This window comes from Monodon monoceros, unplaced genomic scaffold (genome assembly GCF_005190385.1).
Source record: "Monodon monoceros isolate NGI ecotype Baffin Bay Population unplaced genomic scaffold, NGI_Narwhal_1 Super_Scaffold_17, whole genome shotgun sequence".
NCBI classification, from domain to species: Eukaryota; Metazoa; Chordata; class Mammalia; order Artiodactyla; family Monodontidae; genus Monodon; species Monodon monoceros.
Genome location: NW_021703773.1, coordinates 34,746,810 through 34,770,060, shown reverse-complemented (window position 1 = coordinate 34,770,060; position 23,251 = coordinate 34,746,810). Strand labels below are relative to the sequence as shown.

At 39.2% G+C, this 23,251-nt stretch overlaps 1 protein-coding gene across 1 annotated transcript in view; it reads right to left on the bottom strand.

Moving 5' to 3' along the window:
• Positions 1 to 23,251, bottom strand: part of TENM3 (teneurin transmembrane protein 3) — a 430,454-nt gene that overhangs the window by 135,400 nt on the left and 271,803 nt on the right. The window contains exon 4 of the mRNA XM_029226434.1: positions 19,253 to 19,491. Coding sequence (XP_029082267.1) covers positions 19,253 to 19,491 — 239 coding nt within the window. The remainder of the gene's footprint in view (positions 1 to 19,252; positions 19,492 to 23,251) is intronic.

Here is a 23,251-nt window from a genome sequence, read left to right as displayed (position 1 = left end):
ACTCTGGTTAACTCCAAGAGTCTTAAAGTAAGCTGTATAGGTGTGTATTTTAAAGTTACAGAAATTAGTACTCATGTAGATTTAAGCAGTTCCATGTGTTTTTCACATTTTCAAATGCCTTGATATCTATCATCTTCTAATAATGTAGCATGTGACAGGATCATTATCCTTGTTGTATGAGGACGAAACACAGGCAGAGAGGGGATCAGTGACACACTCAGTGTCTTTTAAAGTTAGTGCATAAAGAGGACTCAGGACACGAGATCTCCTGACCCTGTTTCAGGATTCCTTTTTATGCACTGTGCTGTTTTCCTACTTAACCTGAATCAAAACTGAGCATTCACATCAAAGAAATTTTAAAAAATTTAACACAAATTGTTAATTTATCTCTCTTTTGACAGTAGCAAACATGATAAAAAGTTGTCCACGTGATAAAACTGGCTTCTAAATACAAGATGTTTACCAACTATAAATGGTTGTATTTTTGCAAGATCATTTGTAAGTTGCTTGTTGGGAATTGGAATACATTTTCTCCACATTAAAAAATCTTATGAATGGTGGTTAACTCCCCAGTGTGTCTACAAAAGTCTGCCTGTATATCCAATAGAGATATGTACACAAAACTACAATGAGGTGTCACCTCACACTGGTCAGAATGGCCATCATCAAAAAATCTACAAACAATAAATGCTGGAGAGGGCGTGGAGAAAAGGGAACCCTCTTGCACTGTTGGTGGGAATGTAAATTGATACAGCCACTATGGAGAACAGTATGGAGGTTCCTTAAACAACTAAAAATAGAACTACCATACGACCCAGCAATCTCACTACTGGGCACATACCCAGAGAAAAACATAACTCAAAAAGACACATGCACCCCAATGTTCATTGCAGCACTATTTACAATAGCCAGGACATGGAAGCAACCTAAGTGTCCATCGACAGAGGAATGGATAAAGAAGATGTGGTACATATATACAATGGAATATTACTCAGCCATAAAAAGGAACGAAATTGGGTCATTTGTAGAGACCTGGATGGACCTAGAGACTGTCATACAGAATGAAGTCAGAAAGAGAAAAACAAATATTGTATATTACTGCATATATGTGGAATCTAGAAAAATGGTACAGATGAACTTATTTGCAAAGCAGAAATAGAGACACAGATGTAGAGAACAAACGTATGGACACCAAGGGGGGAAGGGGGTGGGTGGGATGAACTGGGAGATTGGGATGGACATATACACACTACAATGTATAAAATAGATAACTAATGAGAACCTACTGTATAGCACAGGCAACTCTACTCACTGCTCTGTGGTGACCTAAGTGGGAAGGAAATCCAAGCAAGAGGGGATGTATGCACACATGTGGCTGATTCGCTTTGCTGTACAGCAGAAACTACCACAACACTGTAGAGCAACTATACTCCAACAAAGTAAAAATTTTTTAAAAAGAACAAATAGGACAAATGGAAATCAAAGAGTATGATGAGAAATTTGAATCCAAAAATATCACTAATTTTAATAAACTGTAATTCACATTCCAAGTTAAAAAAAAAGAAATATGTATACACGTGGCACCAAAAGCATGAACAAGAATGTTCACAGAAATATTTGTAATAGCCCCAAACTGGAAGCAACTCAGATGTCTTCTGGCCGTAAGATGGATAAACAAATTAGAGTAATAATCATACAATGGAATTCCACACAGCAATGTAAATGAATGAACCCATCCCAGATGCAATGATATGGAAAAATCTCACAAATACAACATCGAGCAAGAGAACACATTCACGAAAACCATGACTACTGACTAAGTCCATGTGTATAAGCTTCAAAAGTAGGTAAAAGCCCCCAGAGTGACTCTCTCTAGGGAGAAGGGGGTAGGTGATGACTGGGAGAGCCCGTGGCGGCTTCTGGAGAGCTGGTAACATTCGGTTTCTCTGTCTGGGAGGCAGTTTCACTGGTGTGCTCACTTACGTTCTGTATACTTTTCTAACTACATATTACACTTAAATACTTTATTTAAAGTAGGCCATCTGATACATAGCTTGGCTGAAGAATGTATGTTTTTACCTTCCCTAAACCCTCTCTGTAGGTGCTTTTCTCTATAAGGCGCCTAGGCATTCCTTCCTATGAGGCTGCAGGTGAGGCAAGTATGACAGCCTGTTATAGCCCCTCCCTCACCCCGATAACTAGAATAAACTAGTGTAAATCTCAGGTGTCAGAAGGAAAGCAATATGATTAAACAGATTCACATATTGGGTTAATGACTATCAGCCCACGGCCCTCCCAGATGGACTGGTAGTTTAAAAACATTATAACTTGGCTGGGTGAGGATGTGAAGAAATTAGAACCCCTGTGCACTGCTGGTGAGATTGTAAAATGGTGCAACTACTATGGAAAACAGTTTCGTAGTTCCGCAAAAAATTCAAACTAGAAGTACCATATGATCCAGAATCCCATTTCTCAAAATGAGCTGAAAGTAGGAGTGTCAAAGGGATATTCGCACATCCACGTTCACAGCAGCACTATTTACAACAGTCAAGAGGTAGAAGTGACCCACATGTCCAATGATGGAAAGATGGATAAAGAAAATGTCGTGTATATATATAAATATACAATGAAATATTATTCAGTCTTAAAAAGGAAGGAAATCTTGCCACATGCCATAACATGGATGATCCTTGAGGACACTATGTTAAATGAAATAAGCCAGCCACAGAAAGACAAATACTGTTTGATTCCATTTACATGGGCCACATCTAAAACAGACTCAAAGGGGCAGCCAGTGGAAGGGCGGTTACTAGGGGCTGCAGATGGGGGATGGGGAGTTGTTGTTTAAGGAGTTTCGGTTTTGCAAGATGAAAACAGTTCTGGAGATCTGTTGCGCAACAGTGCGAAGAGATCACAGACCCCATGAGCTCGCCAGATTTGCCGGTCTACCATTTAGATCATGCCCTTAATTGTCTTGCTTCCATGCCTGTGTTCCTCATAATTCCTGGTTTCTAAGGTGCCTCCCTCAAACTCTGCCCGACGAAATCTCACTAACTCCTTAATGTCTAGTTCATATGACACTTATTTATGAAGTCTTCCTGGAATTAATATCTATTCTACACTGCCATAACACTTTATATTATTGTATCTTAAACATACCACCTTATATGTGAATAAATTTTTTACCTTCTGCTGTGTGAGGAATGGGCGGTTGTAGGAGAAGCAGAAATGGATCGTTGCAGCTGGGGGTTAACATAGGTACTTTGATGGGAAAAAGATGAGTTTGTGGGGGAGGGGAATAAAAGTACAGGCTGTTAGCTGTGGAAAAATGGGAGAAGACAGTTACGGGGAAAATTTAATATGTAACTCAGCTTTTTCAATATTTTGCTTAGAGTTGCTCCTAGAGGGCTGGCTCTCTGTAGCTTGGTTCCTGAGAAATAGGGGTGACAACAGAGAATCTGAGACTGGTGAGAGTCAGAAGCAGTCTTAGAAGGCACTAGTGCAATTCCTCCCTTTTCTCAAGGCAGGAGAACATGGACTTCCACGATGATTCCCAGTCAGAACCCTTTTAAATCAGCTGTAGCATCTGGCATTTGTCATCTACAAAATTCGTGAGCATACTTTTATACTATCACCCATCTTCTTAGTTTTTTTTCCCCTGTTATTCTTAGATTGTAACCAATTTCAAGATGTTTAAAATATTTCTTATGTCATTCAAAAACATTTGTTCTGTAACCTTTTATTTTTTTTTCTATAAATGTTAATTAAAAAACCTCACTAACTGAAATAATTTTGAGACAATATGATGGTGAATATCTACCAGTGAAATTTTATGAAGAAATTTTCTTTCGGGCTCAAGGACCATTCAAGTGAGAGAAATTTCCATTCCTTTTATTTTTCAAGGCTGATGGAGATGAGGGGAATCCATGGTATTCTAGCTATTTCACCTCCTCGCCACAGAAAAAAGGGCATGCCATTGTTTTTAACCGATATATGCTGGTTTGATACTTAAAAGCCAGCTTGAAAGACTTGAAACCAAAATGTATAATTAAAGAAAATTATATATCACCAAGGAGCAAATTCAGTGCCATTTTTAGCTCCTTGTTGAGAGAAAAGGTGCCAGAGTTTGATCTTGTCTCTGGGGACCATGCCACTGAAGTTGTTATCACAGCTACTATTATTTCTACTGGCATGCCTGTGTCCCAGATGCTGCCAAACATGAATGGGAAGAAGGGGTGGTGACAGCTGGTGACATGGTCCAGCAATTTGCCAGAACCTTGGAGCAAATTACAGGGGATGTTGTGAGGCGAACACAGAAGCAAGCACCCTTGCCATCAGAACCCTGAACCCAGCTTATGCCACCAGAACCCCGAAGGGTACACTCTGAGGTTTTGGCAACTTAAAATACTGCTCTTAGCAGGCCTGCCATTATTGGCTAAATGCTATTTAATATTACAAGATCAAGCAAACATTATCACAAAGACAAAAAATATGAGATAACATGAGAACCAGATTCTGGTAAGAAAAACTAAGCTAAAAAATATCCTGGAAGTGTTTGCAGTGCACTTGCGGTTAGCCTCCAAAACCTTTAAAGTTCATCTCAGCCAGCTAAGGTCTAAAGCTTTCCCGTCTTATAATTCACCTCACAACCACCATGGTACGTTCCCCCCCGCAAAGTTATCTTTCTGAGAAAGAATCGTTAAGAACATGTTATCAGAAGCTGCAGGAAAAGAAAATCAGAATTTGATCTCTTTTATTTAAGAACACAGTTTTCAACATAGATTGTCTGTGGCATCTTGTGGAGCCTTTAGCTTATATTAAAAGAGACCGGGTCCAAGTCTCAATTCTGGCTCTAACTAGTTGTGGAAACTTGGCAAGTCCCTGGGCTTCTCTGAGGCTTAGATATCTTATTTATATAAAAATCTGAAGAGCTTGCACTCGATCTTAAAGGTTTCTTCCAGATTTATATTGTATGATATGTCAATATAATATTTTAAAATATAAATAAATATTTAGGCTAAATCATTGAGCATAGGAAAAAAAACATCTGGCATCAATAAGATATCAATATATTAGAATACCAATGCCGTTGCTCCTTTGTTTTCACTTTAAAATAAAGTAAAATTGCATGGGCTCAAACTATCAGTTTATGCATACGATTCCTTGGGTATCTTGGGTTTTGAAAGCAAAATTTCTTCACTTTATGTTTCAATTCATGAATACATAACTATACATGATGCACATGTACAATGATTATATTTTACAGAAAAAATAAGAAGGATACTCTTAAATATAGGGCAATGATTTGATTTGATACATGCTTCCACAATGCAGCCAAGTTTTCAATGTAAAATGAAAGCATCTCATGTAAAGATTGCAGTTTGTAACCTGGACCCCTACTGGTCTAAATTGTCATTAGGAATACATAGTTTTCCATAAATTAGCTTTTGTTTTGGATTTCCTGCTGTGTTCATATACATGTTGATGGAATGTGTTAGGCAATATTTTGGCATTCGAACCCCTTATTATTTGTTATTAACTTTTTTTTTTTTTTTTTGCGGTACGCGGGCCTCTCACTGCCGCGGCCTCTCCCGTTGCGGAGCACAGGCTCCGGACGCGCAGGCTCAGCGGCCATGGCTCACGGGCCCAGCCACTTCGCGGCATGTGGGATCTTCCCGGACCGGGGCACGAACCCGTGTCCCCTACATCGGCAGGTGGACTCTCAACCACTGCGCCACCAGGGAAGCCCTGTTATTAAGTTTTAAGGCTAATATTATTTCAACAGTCTATACCTTGTTGACCCAAATATGGTTATTTTAAAGTCAATACTTCTTTTGAACGCTTTCATATTAATATGTGCTCAAATTATCATTAAAAAAGGAATTATTCCACCTATAGGATATTTTGATATTCAAAGGAACTAACACTTGACGTAGCAAGGTTCTCTGAGCATTATAAGATGACATACTGCAAGTCACAGGCTTCATGAAGTAACAGTGTTTTGGGGGAAAGGGAAGTAAGGAATGCCTGCTGACAGTTTATATTTCTATACTGTGTCCTTTTCCTTTCTATCCTTTCCTGGCATTGTCATTCATGGGAAAGTAGAATCACGGCTATCAAAATGTCTTGATGAGCCTGGACAGTGATTCAGCTCTGTAGGTGTGTTTCTGCCAGAATATTAGACTCCTGTTCTTTTAAAAATGACAATATTAAAAAATTCTACTTTTAAATTTCATTGCCTTTTTTCTTTCTTTACTGCGTAGACTCAGTGTAATACGTTTAAAGACACTGCTTAGTAAACAGCAATTCCAGCTGCCCTGACAGCCAGCGCTGAAGCTGACAGAGGCTTATGAAAATCAAGCCGATGTTTCTGTCACCAAGGGAATTAAGTCGGGATTTATCAAACAGATTGTTTTCCTAGTGTTTCATTAGTTTCCTCTTGTTTTCAGGTTCTGTTCTCTGAATGAGAGAAGCATTCCTTCTCCAAACGAACGGAAAGAATAAAGTGTTCACCATCATGATTAACTGCCCAAAGGGGCCAGTCACTATCAATAAGCTAGAGAATCTTTGAGGTAACAGCTGTCAACGTTAGAGAATATGGTAAGAGGACCTATTCCAAGAACATTCAAAATACAGAACGAAATCATTTACATGATTTATAGACTATTCCCTGCTTGCCAAAATACTGAGTTTGTTATCACGAAATGCTTGTAACAGAGGATTCACTAGTGACAGTTATTAGCAGCTTCACCATTGGATTGAAACCCCATGGACCTGCTCATTGTTCAAAGGCTTGTTGTACTGACTCAATTTTCATCTGCATTCCTTTCTTCCAAAAAGGTTATTTAAGACCTATATCCTACTTTTATGCAACAAACGTATATGGATGTTAATGACCTACTTAAGCATACAATTTTTCCTTGACTTGTTTTGACCTTTTGGAAAAAGTGGAATAGACCTGAAAATTACAACTCTTTTAAATTTTAAGACACTTTAATCATCATTATTAAAAGATCCAACTATTAGGTATATGGAGACTCTTAGAGGAAGGTTGGTATATTAAACTATGGCAAAATCCAGAAAAACATTCCCTTCAAAACGTCCCTTTCATAATAGTCCACTCTCCCCTGAGAAGTCACATTTGAAAGAGAGAATATGAATTGTGAGTGTGTGTGTGCACGCACGCGTCAGCACACATGCGTATGGTTATCAAGTAACAACTTTTAACAAAATGAGTGACCCTCCAGGAATCCAGGCACAACCAGCTCAAGTAGTGTGTTGTTCAGGATTCATATTCATCAACAAAGATTTAGTCAGTGTCGCCCTATCAAGTTCTGTTGCCTGTGAAAGCAGAGTGGCGCAGAGTCCATGTCACCACTTCTGGTACCTCATAGGTAGCGGTAAATTCAACACATCCCATCAGTCTGCCTGGACCATCGCATCTCATCAGGCAGGGCTGGAAAAGATCTTAGGAAGCTAGTGTCCGAGGTGCTCCCCGTTCATCAGGGCTCACTTGGAGAACAGTTTTCCTCAGTTAACTATAATTAACTATAATTAATGGATATTTATGAAGCATTTGTGGAAATTTATTTCAAAGCAACATACAGAGGAGGTCACCTGTGATCTCCTGGAGACTGCTCTTGCTGTCCACTGGCTTCTGTATGTGGTGGTCTCGGGCTCCTTTCCTAAAAAATAAATGACCCGCTTTCCCACTTTCAACATGTATTGCTTCTCTATATGTGATTCTTTTCTGAGACCATAAGGAATTTCTTTGAAGAAGTAAAACACATCTAACAAGAGCTTTACGCTAAAAATAGAAAATGCTGGTAAAATTTGTGATTTGAAATGACTGAAATAATATGGTTAGGTTTTATGTACAAATTCTATGTAACTCACATAGGCTCACAAACTACATCATGAAGCTAGCTTGTTAAAACTACAAATGTAGGTAATGAAAAGATTAAGGATCCAGAAGGAAATTAAAAGACCCAATGGTAAAGACCTACAGCATTTTCGGTCCAATCAGCAGTGATCCCTATGCACTTTTTTAATGTGCTTATCACCTGTATTATATAATTGTGAACCTTCTATGGTATTGTTATTTTATAAATAAATATTGTTATATTTATATATTTAATTTAGTTTTCCTTGAGATTACTGACTTAAAACTTTAAATACATTTATTTTAAAATGAAATTTTTACAGTATTACCTTAAAGGAAAAATCAGTACAAACAGAAGGCATCACTAAGAATAAACAGAGTAAACTGTAAACTATGTTATTAAAATTACATAGAAATTATTGCCAGCAAAACCGTTCTTTATTTGTGAAAGAAGTGTTGACAGGTGTCATGACATGGGAGCATCTACTGAGATCTTCCTCATGTGACATGATCTGATATAACAGAATAATAATTCAAAAGGGAATATATATCCCAGTTTGTCATTCCATCTTTCTTATTCTCCTGTCAATGCATCACCTGTAAGTTCTTAAATCTTATGAGAGACAATGCCCTATGATATAGTGGAACAAAGTTCTGGACTCAAAATAAAAAGACCTGGATCACGGTCCCTGTTTAAACACTGATTGGCTTTAACGCTACACAGGTCACTGACCTCTGGGCCTAAGGTTTTTCTTTCTAAAAACTGTGGATAATAATATTTGGTTTACTAGGTTGTCAAAAGGAATAATAATATCACTAAAATCAACTGAGCACTTACATTTTTATAGGCACAGTAATTATTATTTTTTTCTTTTTTTTAACCATTAAAAAATTGAAGTATAGTTAATTTACAATGTTGTGTTAGTTTCAGGTATACAGCAAAGTGATTCAGTTATACATATATATCTATTCTTTCTCAGATTCTTTTCCATTATAGGTTATTACAAGATATTGAAAATAGTTCCCTGCACTATACAGCAGGTCTTTTAATAATTATTTTATTAAATATTCCGAAGAGCTCTACTTTTACTAATCTTGTTTATACTGATGAGGAAACCCAGTTTTACGGAGGTTAAGTACCCTGCTCAAGATCAAATAGCTAGTAAGTGACAGAGGTGGGATTAGAGACTCAAATCTTCCTGCTTTGAGGCTCTGTACTTATAAACAGCATGCTAAAAATATATTGTAATGTGATATTCAAATTTGACATCATTTTTTCCCACATAAGATCATTGTGGTAAAGATTATGTCATACTCTTCTCTGTGAATTCAGTGTTTAGGAGGGATATTCGATTCTTGCTAAGTTTAATGGAATTAAATTGACTGTGATACTGGAAATAATTGAAAGGCAATGCCTGGGAAAAACAAATAAAAATCTGCAAGATGCAAAAGCACTTGTAACATCTTTTTTTCTCAGAGCCAAGGGCCTCATGTCCCAGCTTTACATGCAGTAATATTCTAGGGAGCCTTGGGGACCCTTCTACAGCCCTGGGAAAGGAAAGCAATAAAGGGGAGAAAGAGCTCCCTAGCAGAGGAGCAGACCGAAAGGATCAGCCTGTGGCTAAAGCTTTAGGGAGAAAAGACAAGCCCAGGAGAGAGGCCGCCAACGCCACGCCAGCCTCGCGGATGGAGAAAGCCACCAGGAGAGAAGCGTTAGGACGAGCTTCTTTGGAAACCTGGATAAGTCACCAGTGATGAAATCCAACAGCTCAGGAAAAGACTGGAAGTTCTTATCTTTAAAAACACTGAAGATTTTCTCCCAGAACAAATTAGTACTATACAGAAGTGGCTCTAGCTAAAAAATATAATTGTTCTTTGATTCACTGTATGACAGCAGTCCCCAACCTTTTTGGCAGCAGGGCTGGGTTTCCTGCAAGACAATTTTTCCATGGATGGGGCGGGGGGGATGGTTCAGGCGGTAACGCAAGTGACGGGGAGCAACGGGGAGCGGCAGGTGAAGCTTCACTTGCTCGCCCGCCGCTCACCTCCTGCTGGGGGGCCCGGCTCCTAACAGGCCCCAGACTGGCACAAGTCCACGGCCCAGGGCTTGGGGACCCCTGCTGTATGATGTGTGCTTAAAACGTCCAATGGAAAGATCTCAAAGTAACGTTCTTTCCACTTCTAGGCCCAACTCAACAATGGAAATTGGATGGGCCGACCTCTTTGGTTATCAAATGCAGAGAGACATGATCTCTGTCTCCAAACAACTTCTGACATATGGAAACACGTGGTTTAAGAATATCTTCAAAATAGGTTAATAGAGTACTCATGAATGTTTGGAAAAGAACCCAGAGATATCATTTCTTTTAACAGTTTTAAAACTATTTTCTGGGTATACTTTGTAAATAAAATCTTAAAGCATGAAAGTATGTTATCTAAACTTAAGGGAGAGAAACAAACAAAAACAGACTATAAATTCGTGTGGAAATTTTAAATCTAGTTACCCCAAATATCCAAAGTAACATTTCTTTCCACTTCTAGATGTTAACTACCAAGAGGGTTCTAGCCAGACTAACTCGACAAAGAAAATCAATGAATATCGTAACTTATTTTCCCTCAGACACATCTAGATTTTTTTATTATATCACAATGTATTGGTTTTAATATTCCTGAGAATTGATTTTTGGGGCCACATTTAAGTTTATGTGGTAACACTTAAAATTTGTCCTTCTGTCAGCATTTTTCAAAACACATAATCCTACTTATTATTCTGGTTTTAGCAGGAAAACTTTTCTCTAATGCTCAGACTCAGTAAGTACTGCGTTTTATGCACTGTCCTAGTCTTCTACATTTATTTCTCTTTTTTAACTAGTCATCATGATTATAATTAGGCGCTCAGTGTTTGCATTCGCTAAGATATAATCTAAGACGGCAAGGACTGTGTTGTTCACTGCAGTATCCACCATGGTGTCTCAATAAATAAATGCTGAATGAATGATGGATGGATGGATGGATGGATGGATGAAGGGTCACTTCCTTATCTGGTGTTATATTATTAGGCCACTAAAGAAACTGTGGAATCTTATTTTTAAGGAAGATGGACAAGGTGTGAGTAGTCTGTAGACATTCTAAAATGAAGTAGGAACAATAAACTAAAAAGGGTCTATACACACTGGCATTTTCTTTGATCTGTTTTATTTGAGGATGAGACCTTTGTTGGAATATAGATTCAATGGAATGTAGAGTTTTTATGGTGAATTCATTCCTAAGACTCCTAGCAATCTATCAAGCTCTCTTTTTAACCTCATATATGCCAGTTACTTTTCCTTTCGCTCCTCTGTATGTAGATATTTCTCTTGGAGCACACTGCTCTCAGTACCACTAATGTAAAAGCAAATGACATATGCGACACCAATTAAATATTTATGCAACATAGCACTGAAATGGTAAATACTGCATTATGCTTTCCATTTGTCATTAGTCAGGAGATGTTGCTACATTCTGCAAAAATGATATCCTACAACAGAGAAAACAGCCCCATATTTCACAGACGAGATATTTATGCATGGCACAAACTGGAGTTCAGCTGACTTTAAAGCTACTGCTTATTGTTGCCGCCCTTGGACGTTTTTCAAGTCAGGGAGATTTTTATATTTGAATGGAAAATACAGTCTGTTTCTAGTATTTCCCATATATTATTTACTTTAGCTGAACTCATAGCAAGCTAAGAGTAAATAAATTATTTTTAGGGAGGAGAGGAAGAGCGTACGTTCTACATTTGTATAATTTCCTGATCTTGGTAGTGAGCTCCGTTTTCTCTATGGTAATAAATAAATATTAAGATCAACTTAAAACTAAACATCTTTAAGTTGTGCTAATAAATAGCAAGAAAATATTCATAACGTCAAAAAACCCTGGGTGTACAATATATTGATTTTTCCCACTTTAGGTTCAATTCAGAAGTCACTGATATGATTATACAGAGCTGGCTGGAGAATGAACTGACTTTTAAGTGATCTCTCAATTTTTTCTAGCTTTCTATGTGATGTGCTAGACACAGAAAACTAATATTTTCTACAAATTAATAGAGCTCATATCGAAAGTCAGGATAGAGTGCAAACATGACAAGATGGCCAAAATTTCTGTGGGTGTTAGAACAGTGTACATATGTGAAAGCACAATTTCACCTATACAAAGTGCTGCCCTTAATAAAGAAAAAACCACAACTGTCTAGACTGGCTTTGTAGTACAGTTTTGCCTTTTTGAATTTACAGACTCAGAAGACTGCAGGAGTATGTTTTTATTATATTCCTCCTCTCCTAGAGGTAAACTGTTTTATTCTGAGCCATCATTCACCATTGAATCAGGTTTTAAAATGTTCTTAATTTCATGTATCCAAGGATAAAATAAAATATTGATATATTGATTAAAAATTTTTAGTTTATAATCTTCAATTCTCTAAAATCCAGATGATATATATATTTTTCTACATTGGGATGACACCACATTTGTATTAAAATGCTACCATTCTATCTCAGACAAAATGCATTTTCTAAAAGTAATGCAGCTAGGAGTTAAGGGAAGAAGCTGTAGTGAAAAATGGTATGTAATTTACTGTTTGGCTGTGTTCTAGAACCTAATAAAGCAGCACTTTTATTATAAAGACATGTCCAAAAAGAAAAAAGAATGTCGCAACACATTTTAATTTTGCCATCTACATTTAAATGGTTAACTTTTCTCGAAGCATAAAGGGCTGGCTTATTTTTCCTCCTGACTCTGAGTTGCATATATATAGCTAGTACCATAATCCATTTCAAGGTACATGGAGAGACAAAAATGTTCATAAAATCCAAATAGACAAAGAAGTAGGACAGATAACTGCTAAGGAATCATCACTGCCATGAACCTGGATTCGACAGGTTATGTTTTGCTTGATCTAGGGAATGCTTATGTTGTTAAATAGCCTTTTTAGCAGACATATGACAACATCTAGTTTAGGAATCAGTTGGTAGCAGCTGTTCAAAGTAAATAAATAACTACACATGTATTTCTGAAAAGGAGGTTAGCAGCCTATGTCAGAAGTTCACGAGAAAAACAATGCTGAGTTATTTCTTGTCATTGGAAAATGAGTCCACAAACCACTCCCTTACAAGTTCAATTTCTGTGGGAAAAAAAAACTATTGGAGTTTTGGAGGGCAATATGAAGTGTGTGTTTAGGGATATAGGGTTTTTTGTGGGTGATGGAAGTGCTCGAAAATTGATTGTGGTGATAGTTGCAAAGCTGTATGAATATCTGAAACACCACTGAAGTGTATACTTTAAATGGATGAACTATATGGTGTGCGAATTATATCTCAATAAGCTGTGATAAACAAAAACCTTGCCATAGGGATTATTGGTCGGAATAAACCTGGCCAAAAGGGTCCCAAGTTGAGAGAACATGCTAGCATAATGTATTTTGGTACGATTTTTGTTTTCTCTAGTTTTCCTTAGATTTAAATTACATGTGCAAATACTTTTGGTACTACTCTAAGGGGAAATTCTGTGGATTTTCAGACTCTGCTAGCAGTATATGGTCATGTTAATGAGGTTAAGTGTCCATAACGGTGTTATTTGAAGTTTGACTTGACTTTGTTGCAGTTTTAATTGGTGTTAACATAGTAATTCCAGCACATTTTGATCTGTATTTAATAACGCTTCAGTAACGTTTACACTTCATGATAAGATTTCTGGGCATATTTCAATGTGTACAACATCAAAATTTCAGGGTACCTCCCCCACAGGGGAAAGAGCATTCTGTGAGTAAAGAGCAATAATCAAGACACCTTCTCATTCTGTAACTGTGCAGAAGCAGAAGCAGAAGCAGAAGCAGTAGCAACCAACAGACTTTCTTTTCTACCCATTCTTTGGTTAACAACTGTTGGCTACTGCCCATCTTTATACTTTTCTGATTTTAGAAACAAAGAAGAATGAGTAAATTAGGGCCCAGAAAAAGTGGGACAGGTATTTTTTGGATATGTCTGTATCACTGAGCTCAACCTTTGTGTTTGGGAATCAGGAGAATTGTCAGTGTGCAAAGGCACATCAACTCAAACGTTAATGCGGCAGGGAATGATTTTAACTGGGAGCTCAGTGATCTCAAGAAAATCACATGTGACTCTGCTGAAAAGAGGTCTGCCATATGTACGGGCCTGAACATTTGATTTTCAAGAATTGGTATATGATAAATCATGGCACATCTATTCTAATATGAGTCAGTTATAGTTTCTCAATTCCGCCCACTTCCCTATCCCAACATGGCTTCATGATCTCTCATTTAGACTAGTTTTGTAAGAGGTTGTCCATACTTGTACCGTCCAAATGGTAGCCATCAGTCACATGTAGCTGTGAGTTCAAATTAATTAACAATAATAAAATTTAAACTCCAGTTCCTTAGTTGCATCAGCCACATTTCAAGGGCTCCATAGCTACATGTTTCTAGGGGCTACTGAACTGGACCGTGTAGAAACATTTCCGTCATTAAGCATCACATTTGACAGTGCTGGTCACGGACCACGGCAGCATCACCTGGGAGCCTGTTCGAAATACAGACTCTCGGTTCTCACGCTGGATCTGCTGAATCAGAATACGCGTTTACAAGATCCCCCGATGATTCCTAGGCACATTCAAGTCTGAAAAGCACGAGTCTGGACTTTACGTCTTCGAATTACACATTCAGGGATGCCACTAGAGCAATCTTTGAAAAACATAAATGTGATCATTGCTATGCTTTCCTTTCTTCCCTATTTTCAGTTCTTCAAAAACCCCACGGGAGGCAGTACAGTGTCCTGGGGTGGTTGGTAGTTTCCAGTCCAGCTTCCATTGCTTACTGGCTATGTGACTTTAGGTGAAGTGCCTCTCTAGGCGGTAGATTCCTATTTGTTAAATGGAGACGATAACTCATGGGGTTGCTGTGAAAATGAAAGGAGGTGATCCATACACAGTGCTGGCACACCGGGAGCCTCCACGCGCACCACTGTGGATATTTCACGCTTCTTCCTTTCCACGCCTTGGATGACCTCTTCTCAAGGTCATCTCCCACCAATCATTCTGATGTCAAACCTAGTGAACTGAGCTCCTCTGCATCTTTCAAATATCACCTGCTAGATCAAGTCTTACTCCAACATCTTCAGCCAGGAGTAGGTGTGTCCTTCTTTCCTTTTCTTTTCTTTATTTGCTCATTCGGATCAAGTTGCTATGAAAGCATGTCCTGTTAAAAGTGTGCTTGCGGACATGTCTTTATCGCTTGACTGAGAGCTTCTAGAATGAAGGGCTAATTTGAACCTCTAACACCTAGTGGAGTGCCCGGAAAAATGTTGACCTAAAAATGGTTACTGAAAAACCATAAAAGTACCAGAAGAAAATTTAAGTGACTTAAAAAATAATACTTGGAGTAAATAAGAATTTTATAGGCATAACACGAACATTAGAAATTACAAAGGAAAGGGACTTCCCTGGTGGCACAGTGGTTAAGACTCCGTGCTCTCAATGAAGGGGGCCTGGGTTCGACCCCTGGTCAGGGAACTAGATCCCACATGCATGCTGCAGCTAAGACTTCGCAGGCCGCAACCTAAGACCCAGCGCAACCAAATAAGTAAATAAATATTTTTAAAAAGCAATTAGAAAGAAAAAAATTGATAACTTTGATTACTTAAAAAATTCTATACGGTATACGGCAAGACAACCGAAAACAAAGTTCATAATAAATCGGAAGAGTATATAACGTATGACAAATGATTCATATCCTTAATAAACATGTGTAACTGCCCCCCCCAAAAGAACAAAAGCCCCAATAGAAAAATGGGGGAAACTACACTATTCCTACACATACATAAAAAAATACAAATGGTCAGTAAGTATTTGAAAAGATATTCAGCACTACTAGTAATAAATGAAAACAATAAAATGTTTTAATTTAAGAGATTGCCAAGGATTACAAATACTGATATTAAGGGGCACTGGTAGTTGTGTAAACTGAGGGTAATTTGGCCATGGTCCTTTGGCACAGAAAATTTCTTTCAAATAATTTATTCCGACCAAAAATTTGATCGACGGAACCCAGCTGCACATATAAACACACACACACGCGCATAAGAAAATAGTCACTGCATTTTTTGGAAACCGGTTAATTAAAAATAGCTGCTAGGGCTTCCCTGGTGGCGCAGTGGTTGGGAGTCCGCCTGCCGATGCAGGGGGACGCGGGTTCGTGCCCCGGTCCGGGAGGATCCCACATGCCGCGGATAGGCTGGGCCTGTGAGCCATGGCCGCTGAGCCTGCGCGTCCGGAGCCTGTGCTCCGCGATGGGAGAGGCCACGACAGTGAAGGGCCCGCGTACCGCAAAAAAAAAAAAAAAAAGCTGCTAAATGATGTTTAATGAATGATAAATGAGAAAGTCTGGTACAAAAATGAATTAAAAATATGGGACTCTAGATGTATATGCGCATCGCGAAATATCTGAAAGGGCAGACACCAAAAAGTTAGCAGTGGTTACCTATGCAAAGATATAACACTTACCTATGGGAATTAATTTTAACTTTCTTTCTTGACCTTTCTTTAGTCTCTGAAATTCTTTATAGGGTTAGGAAAAACAACCAAACAGCAAAGTCTGTCCCCCTCCCTTCCTCGCTTTCTGACTATCCTGAGATAATTTTATCTTAGAGAAGAGACTTGTAAACGCTACAGCATCTCATAACTTCTCATGACCTTATTGGAAGGTGAGAAAGAAAATTCTAGGTGAGAAATAATTTCTCAGGCCTTTTATTTTACTTATTTCTTAAGGCTTTGACTTTATATTGACAGTCAATATGAGGGAAGGGGACCTCTAAGGGAATGGAAAGAAGAAAATTTAAGGATGGCTGCCCTTTTGCTGAAGGTTGTGAGGTCAGTGTGATGATGACATTGGTCCCATTGATTGTGGGGCTTATCAGGCTGATCTGGCTGGACAGATCTCCCTCTCTGCTTTACACACACACTCGATAGAAAAGGACAGCCTTCCCGGGGACAGAAGTGTCCTTTTCTTTTTTTTTCAAGGGTAAAGGCAGTATCTTCACTCTCAAATTGATTTATCATGCTAACTGATGCAGAAATGAAATGCTTTACCTGATCTAAACAACAGAAAACCATTATGTTAGGGTGTTAGTTATTGAAGTACAGGAAGACCAGTGAAAGTTCTAAGTATATTTGTGTTTAATTAAAGCAATAAAACGATGAGATAATTCTCTGATGATAAAAGTAATTTTTTGGCAAATAACACTTGGATTGTATCACCTTAATTTCTAGGACAGTAACTAAATCTTAACAGATGTTCAACGAGTATCTGTTAAACTAACAAGAGTACGTGAGTATATTAATTATATAATTTGTATGTTTCCACGTGGGGAAAGATAAAATCAAAGGCAGACATCTATGATAGTGGTACTGGTAGGCGTAAAGTAGGGTGCTAACCACTAACAGTAAAAGCAGGAAACGTGAAGGAAGGGGGCATTTGAGCCTTCACTTAGTAGTGTGATATTCAATTATATTCACTGACGGATCCTTAGAGAGCACAAGGCTCACAAATAATAGCGATGTGATCTCACATCAAAATGCTATCTTTCTTCCTAGTCACGCAATGTAAATAAAATTAAATGGTATCAGAGTTGATATTCAAAATATTTAACAGCTGGTAGGACACAGGTACTTAAGATCAGAAAGGATGTCTGACCACACATCCACAGCACAGACACTGAACTCTGACCGTGCATAGTACTTATCTATCCGTTTAGCATGCACTATAGTAAAAAAAAAAAAAAAAAAAAACCCATACAAATACATATGCTTAATTTATTACATCCCATTTGTGACCGGTGCGTTTCAGACACCATTTAAAATTCTTCAGCAGCACGCTGCTGACAAGTACAAGTAATGTGTACAGTAACCAGAAGAGATGCTCTTAATGGCTGGATATTTTTTAGCTGAATACTAGAAATCTGTCTGTGAACACAGATTTTTGTTGTGACCTTCCTCGTGTCCCTCGAGTGTTATGGAACGGTACAGCAGTACATCATTAGTGTGTGATCTCGGCCAAGTGGCAACCCCTTTGGTACCTGGTTTGACCACTTTTACAAGGAGGGAGTTAACTTAGATTGAAAAAAGACAGAAAGTTTCATCTCGCGTTCATCTCTGATGGACAGTGGCTGTACGAAGCCCTGTGATGACGATAACGAGGCTGTGTGCAGGTTTAGTGGGAAAGGGTGCCCGGATTCATTAGCGATGTCGACCACGGTCAAAGAATCAGAAGTCACAGTACTCCACATGCCACCGAGTTGCCAGCCCTGACTCAATTATCTCTAAAGTTCCTCCCTTCATGCTCTAAAATTCTATTTTCCTCTTAAATGACGTGACTCAAAATGGTTATTTCACTTTCCAAAGGACATCATTTATAACTAAGGAGTACCGTAGTTAGTGACAGAAACTGGTTCACCACGAAAGCGTCACACTATTCTACAGACAGCCCTGTGATTCTCTTATTCAGCTATAGAATTTCATGGGGCATCACACATCGCTTTGTAAACTTGAGGATGCATCACTGGCTGTTGTTCTTGTTGGCAAAACACACGGCCTGTGATTTATCTCAGTGGACACCATTTGCATTTCGATGCGGTGGGCCTTTCCCTACACTTAGAAGCAGATCAAGGTCAGACGTGGTCATTTCTGACACTTGAATAAGCAACTTTCCAATAGTGTGAACGCTCATCTATGCTCTGAAACGGTTAGAGGAAAGGCATATTTACAACTTCTCTTAGCAGCTCCCATCATTTGGGTGACAAAAAACATGATCGATACCACATCGGAAAAGCTGGCAAATCCACATAGAGGAGCGCGCGTGTGATCCAGCCATTGTTTTATGGATGGTCGGTTCTCTGGAGAGTGTTTCCTGAGTGCAAGAGGATGGCCCTGAGCGATGGGCTTTACATTTAGACAGCTGAGCTGGCTGAAAGACAGTAACATCGCAAGGAGCAGAGAGCTTCCTATCGACTGCCCTGAAGGAGATTCCTGCACAGAGCTCATTCCGACTACAAGCGCATCAATTATCTCCTGGACGTGAAATGCCACAGAGCTGCCCATATCTCACGAGGGACAAATCCGACACACACAGACACTCTACTGTGTGTCCAAGACAGACCTCGTGCCTCATGCAAAGGCAGCTTTTCCATCTATCTACATAAGATGGAAATTACTTAAAATACTCTGCGATTTACCATATATCAGTACCAGCCCCTCCCCCATGACATATAACCTCCAAATACACACCTTGACCAAATAAATAGAGTTCTAGAAATGTGTTCTTACCTATAAAATACGACAGAAGTATTGCCAGGAGCACTGAGACCCCTACAGCACACAGGGCGGTGCATTTCCAGCTACAGTACTTTGAAGACTTCTTGAATTTAAAAGCACTTCTTGATAGGGTGTTTCTAGGTAGTGGCCGAGTAGGTGGCGAGTAAACAGAGCCAGATGCCATTGTGTATCCTGGGGTTGCAGTACTGAACAGTGGCGTTGTCCCTGTTCCTGTTTTGAATAGGAAATGCCTGCGGGGTGGGAAAAAAATCATAATAAGATACAAATAGATTAAAATGTGAGAGACAGAGACGGCGAGGCATGAGCTCTCTCCTCTCTTTCTCTCTCTCTCTGGCTTTAAAATCATTTACTGCATATAATTCAAAAAATGAGAAATTAAGAAAATATTTTAACCAGAAAACCCAACTCAGAAAAATGACTCCGGGATGAAAGAGACTGGTTTGTAATGAATACAGGAGGATTTACGCACACAAATGATTACTGAGAGACCGCAGAGTTGTTCTAATCGTACCATTTCCTGCACAAAACCATTTTGGAAGTTCCCTTTATGAACTGCCTTCAGAATATCTTCACATTTCACTTAAGAAAAGTAATTATATTACTTTATAGCTACACGTGGATTTGCTCTATTTGAGAATATGTACTCCTAAAAACACAAGCACACCCAATCACGTGGTACAGACTGATTTCTTTTCTGGACATGTGTGCGGACTTTCTTATCCTTCCCCTCCCCAATAACGGGTACCGTCAAGCCTGGCCACAGGCAGCGGGTCAGTTCTCCAGGGGGGCAAACTAATCTTATCCTTCGCTTATGTCAAACATAGCCAGGAAAGTAAACCTGCTGGAGGGAGGGATAGAGAAAGAAAGGACTCACAGAACACTTTCTAAAACCAGCCTAAATAAATGAAGAGGTTAGTGAAGCAAGTTGTTAGATCAACTACAGAAAGATTCCCTAACGACTTGAGCCAAACGACAGTGGGGTAAACTGCCTCTAAGAAGCGGTCTGCTCTCTTACCTTGAAAATGTTTAAGCAGAAATTTGAACGATCACACAACAGGAGTGCTGCATAGGGAATTCTTTAGGAAAGATGACTCGTTTTAAGATTTCTATTAACAATAAATGTCCCCAAATTTAGAAAAAAGCACCATGTTTTTCATGGATTACATTTCATATTATGCTAGTATCTGATTGTGTATTTAGTTTGTGTCCCAATATTTACTATCATTTTCCCTAATAACACATCCAATTAAGTCAACAGACTACTCTCTCTTTTCTATGCAGGAGGCTATAGGAAATACGCTGGAATATTCCACCACGGTACAATACAGTCTTTATGCAAGATGATTTTAGATGGGACACAGCTGACTATTTTAAATTGTAATACAATGTACCTATTTTAATGGGTATTAGAAAATACATTGAGTATATCAAACAAGTTAAGGGGTTAAAAGGACAGAACTTGGAAGCTAGATTGCTGAGGTTCAAATCCTGCTTTACCACTAGGTATGTGTCTTTGGGCAAGACAGCTAACCCCTCTCTGTGTTTTGGTTTCTTAATCTGGAAAATACAGATAGTAATAGTATCTTCCTGTCGGGGTTGTTATGAGGCTTATATGAGTTAATATTTACTGTAGTGTACTTGGAATACAGTAAGCACCGTGCTTCAGAAATGAAAAAATCAAAGTCATAATTTTACAAATATTATTGTTTATGAAAGGCTAATCAGGTATTTAAGTTACAAAGAGTCCATTTCCAGAAAATTATTAAGTGAATAATAGTGTAGCTGGTGTACAGATATGGTAAAAGTCATGAAAATTTGCCTGACAGGTATAGTGGAAAAAATTCTAGGTTAGAAATCAGAAGATTGAGGTTTAAGTTCCTGGTCTAACATTTCCTACTCTTATGATCCTATTTTCATCTGTAAAATGATTTACTTATCTCACAGGGTTGTAAACCAGTTAATGCATCTAAAAATGCTTTGTCAACCACAAAATTAGAACAGATGCAAATGATAAGTAACTACTTCTGTAAATTATACTAGCGACTGTATTGTGAATCCATTTTCCTCCATGGAACAACTTTATAAAGCAAATTTTAAAGTTTATAACCTGAATTAAGTGGTACGTTGGAAGCAGTATTTTTAGCACCTACTACCATATTTATATTCAGCATAATTATTAAGAATGTGGGCTCTGGATCCGGACTGTCTGGGTTCAAATCCAGACTTCACCTATAGCTATCTGCATGAAGTTTCTAAGTGGCTCAAATTTCCTGTGTCTTGGTTTTATCATCCATTAAATGGGAATACTAACAGTACCTACTACATAGGCATTTTATGAGGATTAAACGAAGTAACCTATGTGATGTGCTTACATCTGGCACCAGGAAAGTGCTGAATAAGCATTAGCTATTTTTCTTCCCAAATTCACTCACTGGAATCTATATTCCAAAAGACCCAAAAGTATCGTTTGAAGACTTTCAATCCCAAATCAGAATATAACACCCTCACAACCAATGTCTACAAAAGGAATTCCCTGGTTTACAAATTTGACACCGGTGATCCCACACATGGGAGGGCATGTACGCTGGAGAAGATGGAGTGTGTGGTGCCAGGGAGGGCCCCGATCATCCAGATCAGGGGCAGGCAAGCTTCTTCTGTAAAGGACCTAACATTCACGATTTTAAGCTTTTCTGGCCATACCATCACAACTCTGCTTCTATAGTGACTGCAGCCACAGACGATACATACTTGATTATGGCTGTATTCAAATAACATTTATTTATGGACATTGGAATTTTCATTTCATGTCATTTTCCCATGTCATAAAATATTCTTCTGCTTTTGACTTTTTTTCAATCACTTAAAGATGGAAAAATCATTCTTAGCTCATGATCACTACAAAAACAGGTGACAGGTTGGATGTGGCCTGAGAGTTGCAGCTGACCCCCTGATCAAGGCTCTCACTTTCTTCAGGGTTATACATGAAGAGTGAGTGAGCAAGGGTCCCAGCGGCCCACAGTAACAGACTACTTCCTCCCTGCAGGTGGAAAGGAGTAACAAAACGCATTCTGAAGGATACATATCCACCCCTCTTGGAGAAGGAAAAGGTGAGGCACGAAAGATAACGGAACCAGACAGAGATCCTACCGAAGCCCCCGTTCCCTTTACTTTCCATCATATCATCACGCTTATTTCCTTCAAAGCGCTTATTACAGTCAGTTCCTATCTTGTCCATCTGTTCACTTGGGCGGCTGGTTAAGTTTTTTTAATGCTATTTTAAATGTGCATTTTTCCTCCTTAAATCTCCCCCATTTTCTGTCTTCGCGCTTCCTCCCCTTTCTCAATTCCAGCAGCTGCCTTGTTGCACTGCCCCCCGGAGAGACGAGACAGGACCCCGGAGAGACGAGACAGGACAAGAAGGAGAAACAGCCTGAGTGTCCTGCCAGTTTCCCAAAGCCCAGTCTACTGGGTGAAATGGGGTGGACTGGGGTATAACCAGAATGTTTGGGAGAAACGCAGTGTGACGTGAAATAGCGGTTTCTCTCCAGGTGGGGGGCAGGAAGAGAACCCTGGGGGGCTGATGAGAGCAGAGGGCTCCACAGGGCCCAGTGGGACAAGCCCGCCCGGGGGAGGGCTGGGAGGGAGGCGGGGGCTGAGGGTCTCCAGAGAAGCCTGAGGCTCTCCCTATACCTCGACGGAGGGTACGGAAAGGGCAGAGCGAGCGACCCGATGAAGCCAAGCACCCCGAAGCAAGCAGCATGTGAACAGCGACCAGTATGCAGGCCCGTGGCCAAAGACAGACGCCCTTGCCTTGGTCTTTGGTACCATGAAGAACCTCTGGGTGGGGTGAAGTAGAGAGCACCTGGATATAACCAGAATGTTGGAAAGAAATCAAATTTAGGAGGTAAAGATTCCCCTTAGACCAGACAATTTTCCCATCACGCGTGAGGAAGAGGGAAATGGGGGAGAAGGCGCTGAGAGCAGAGGATT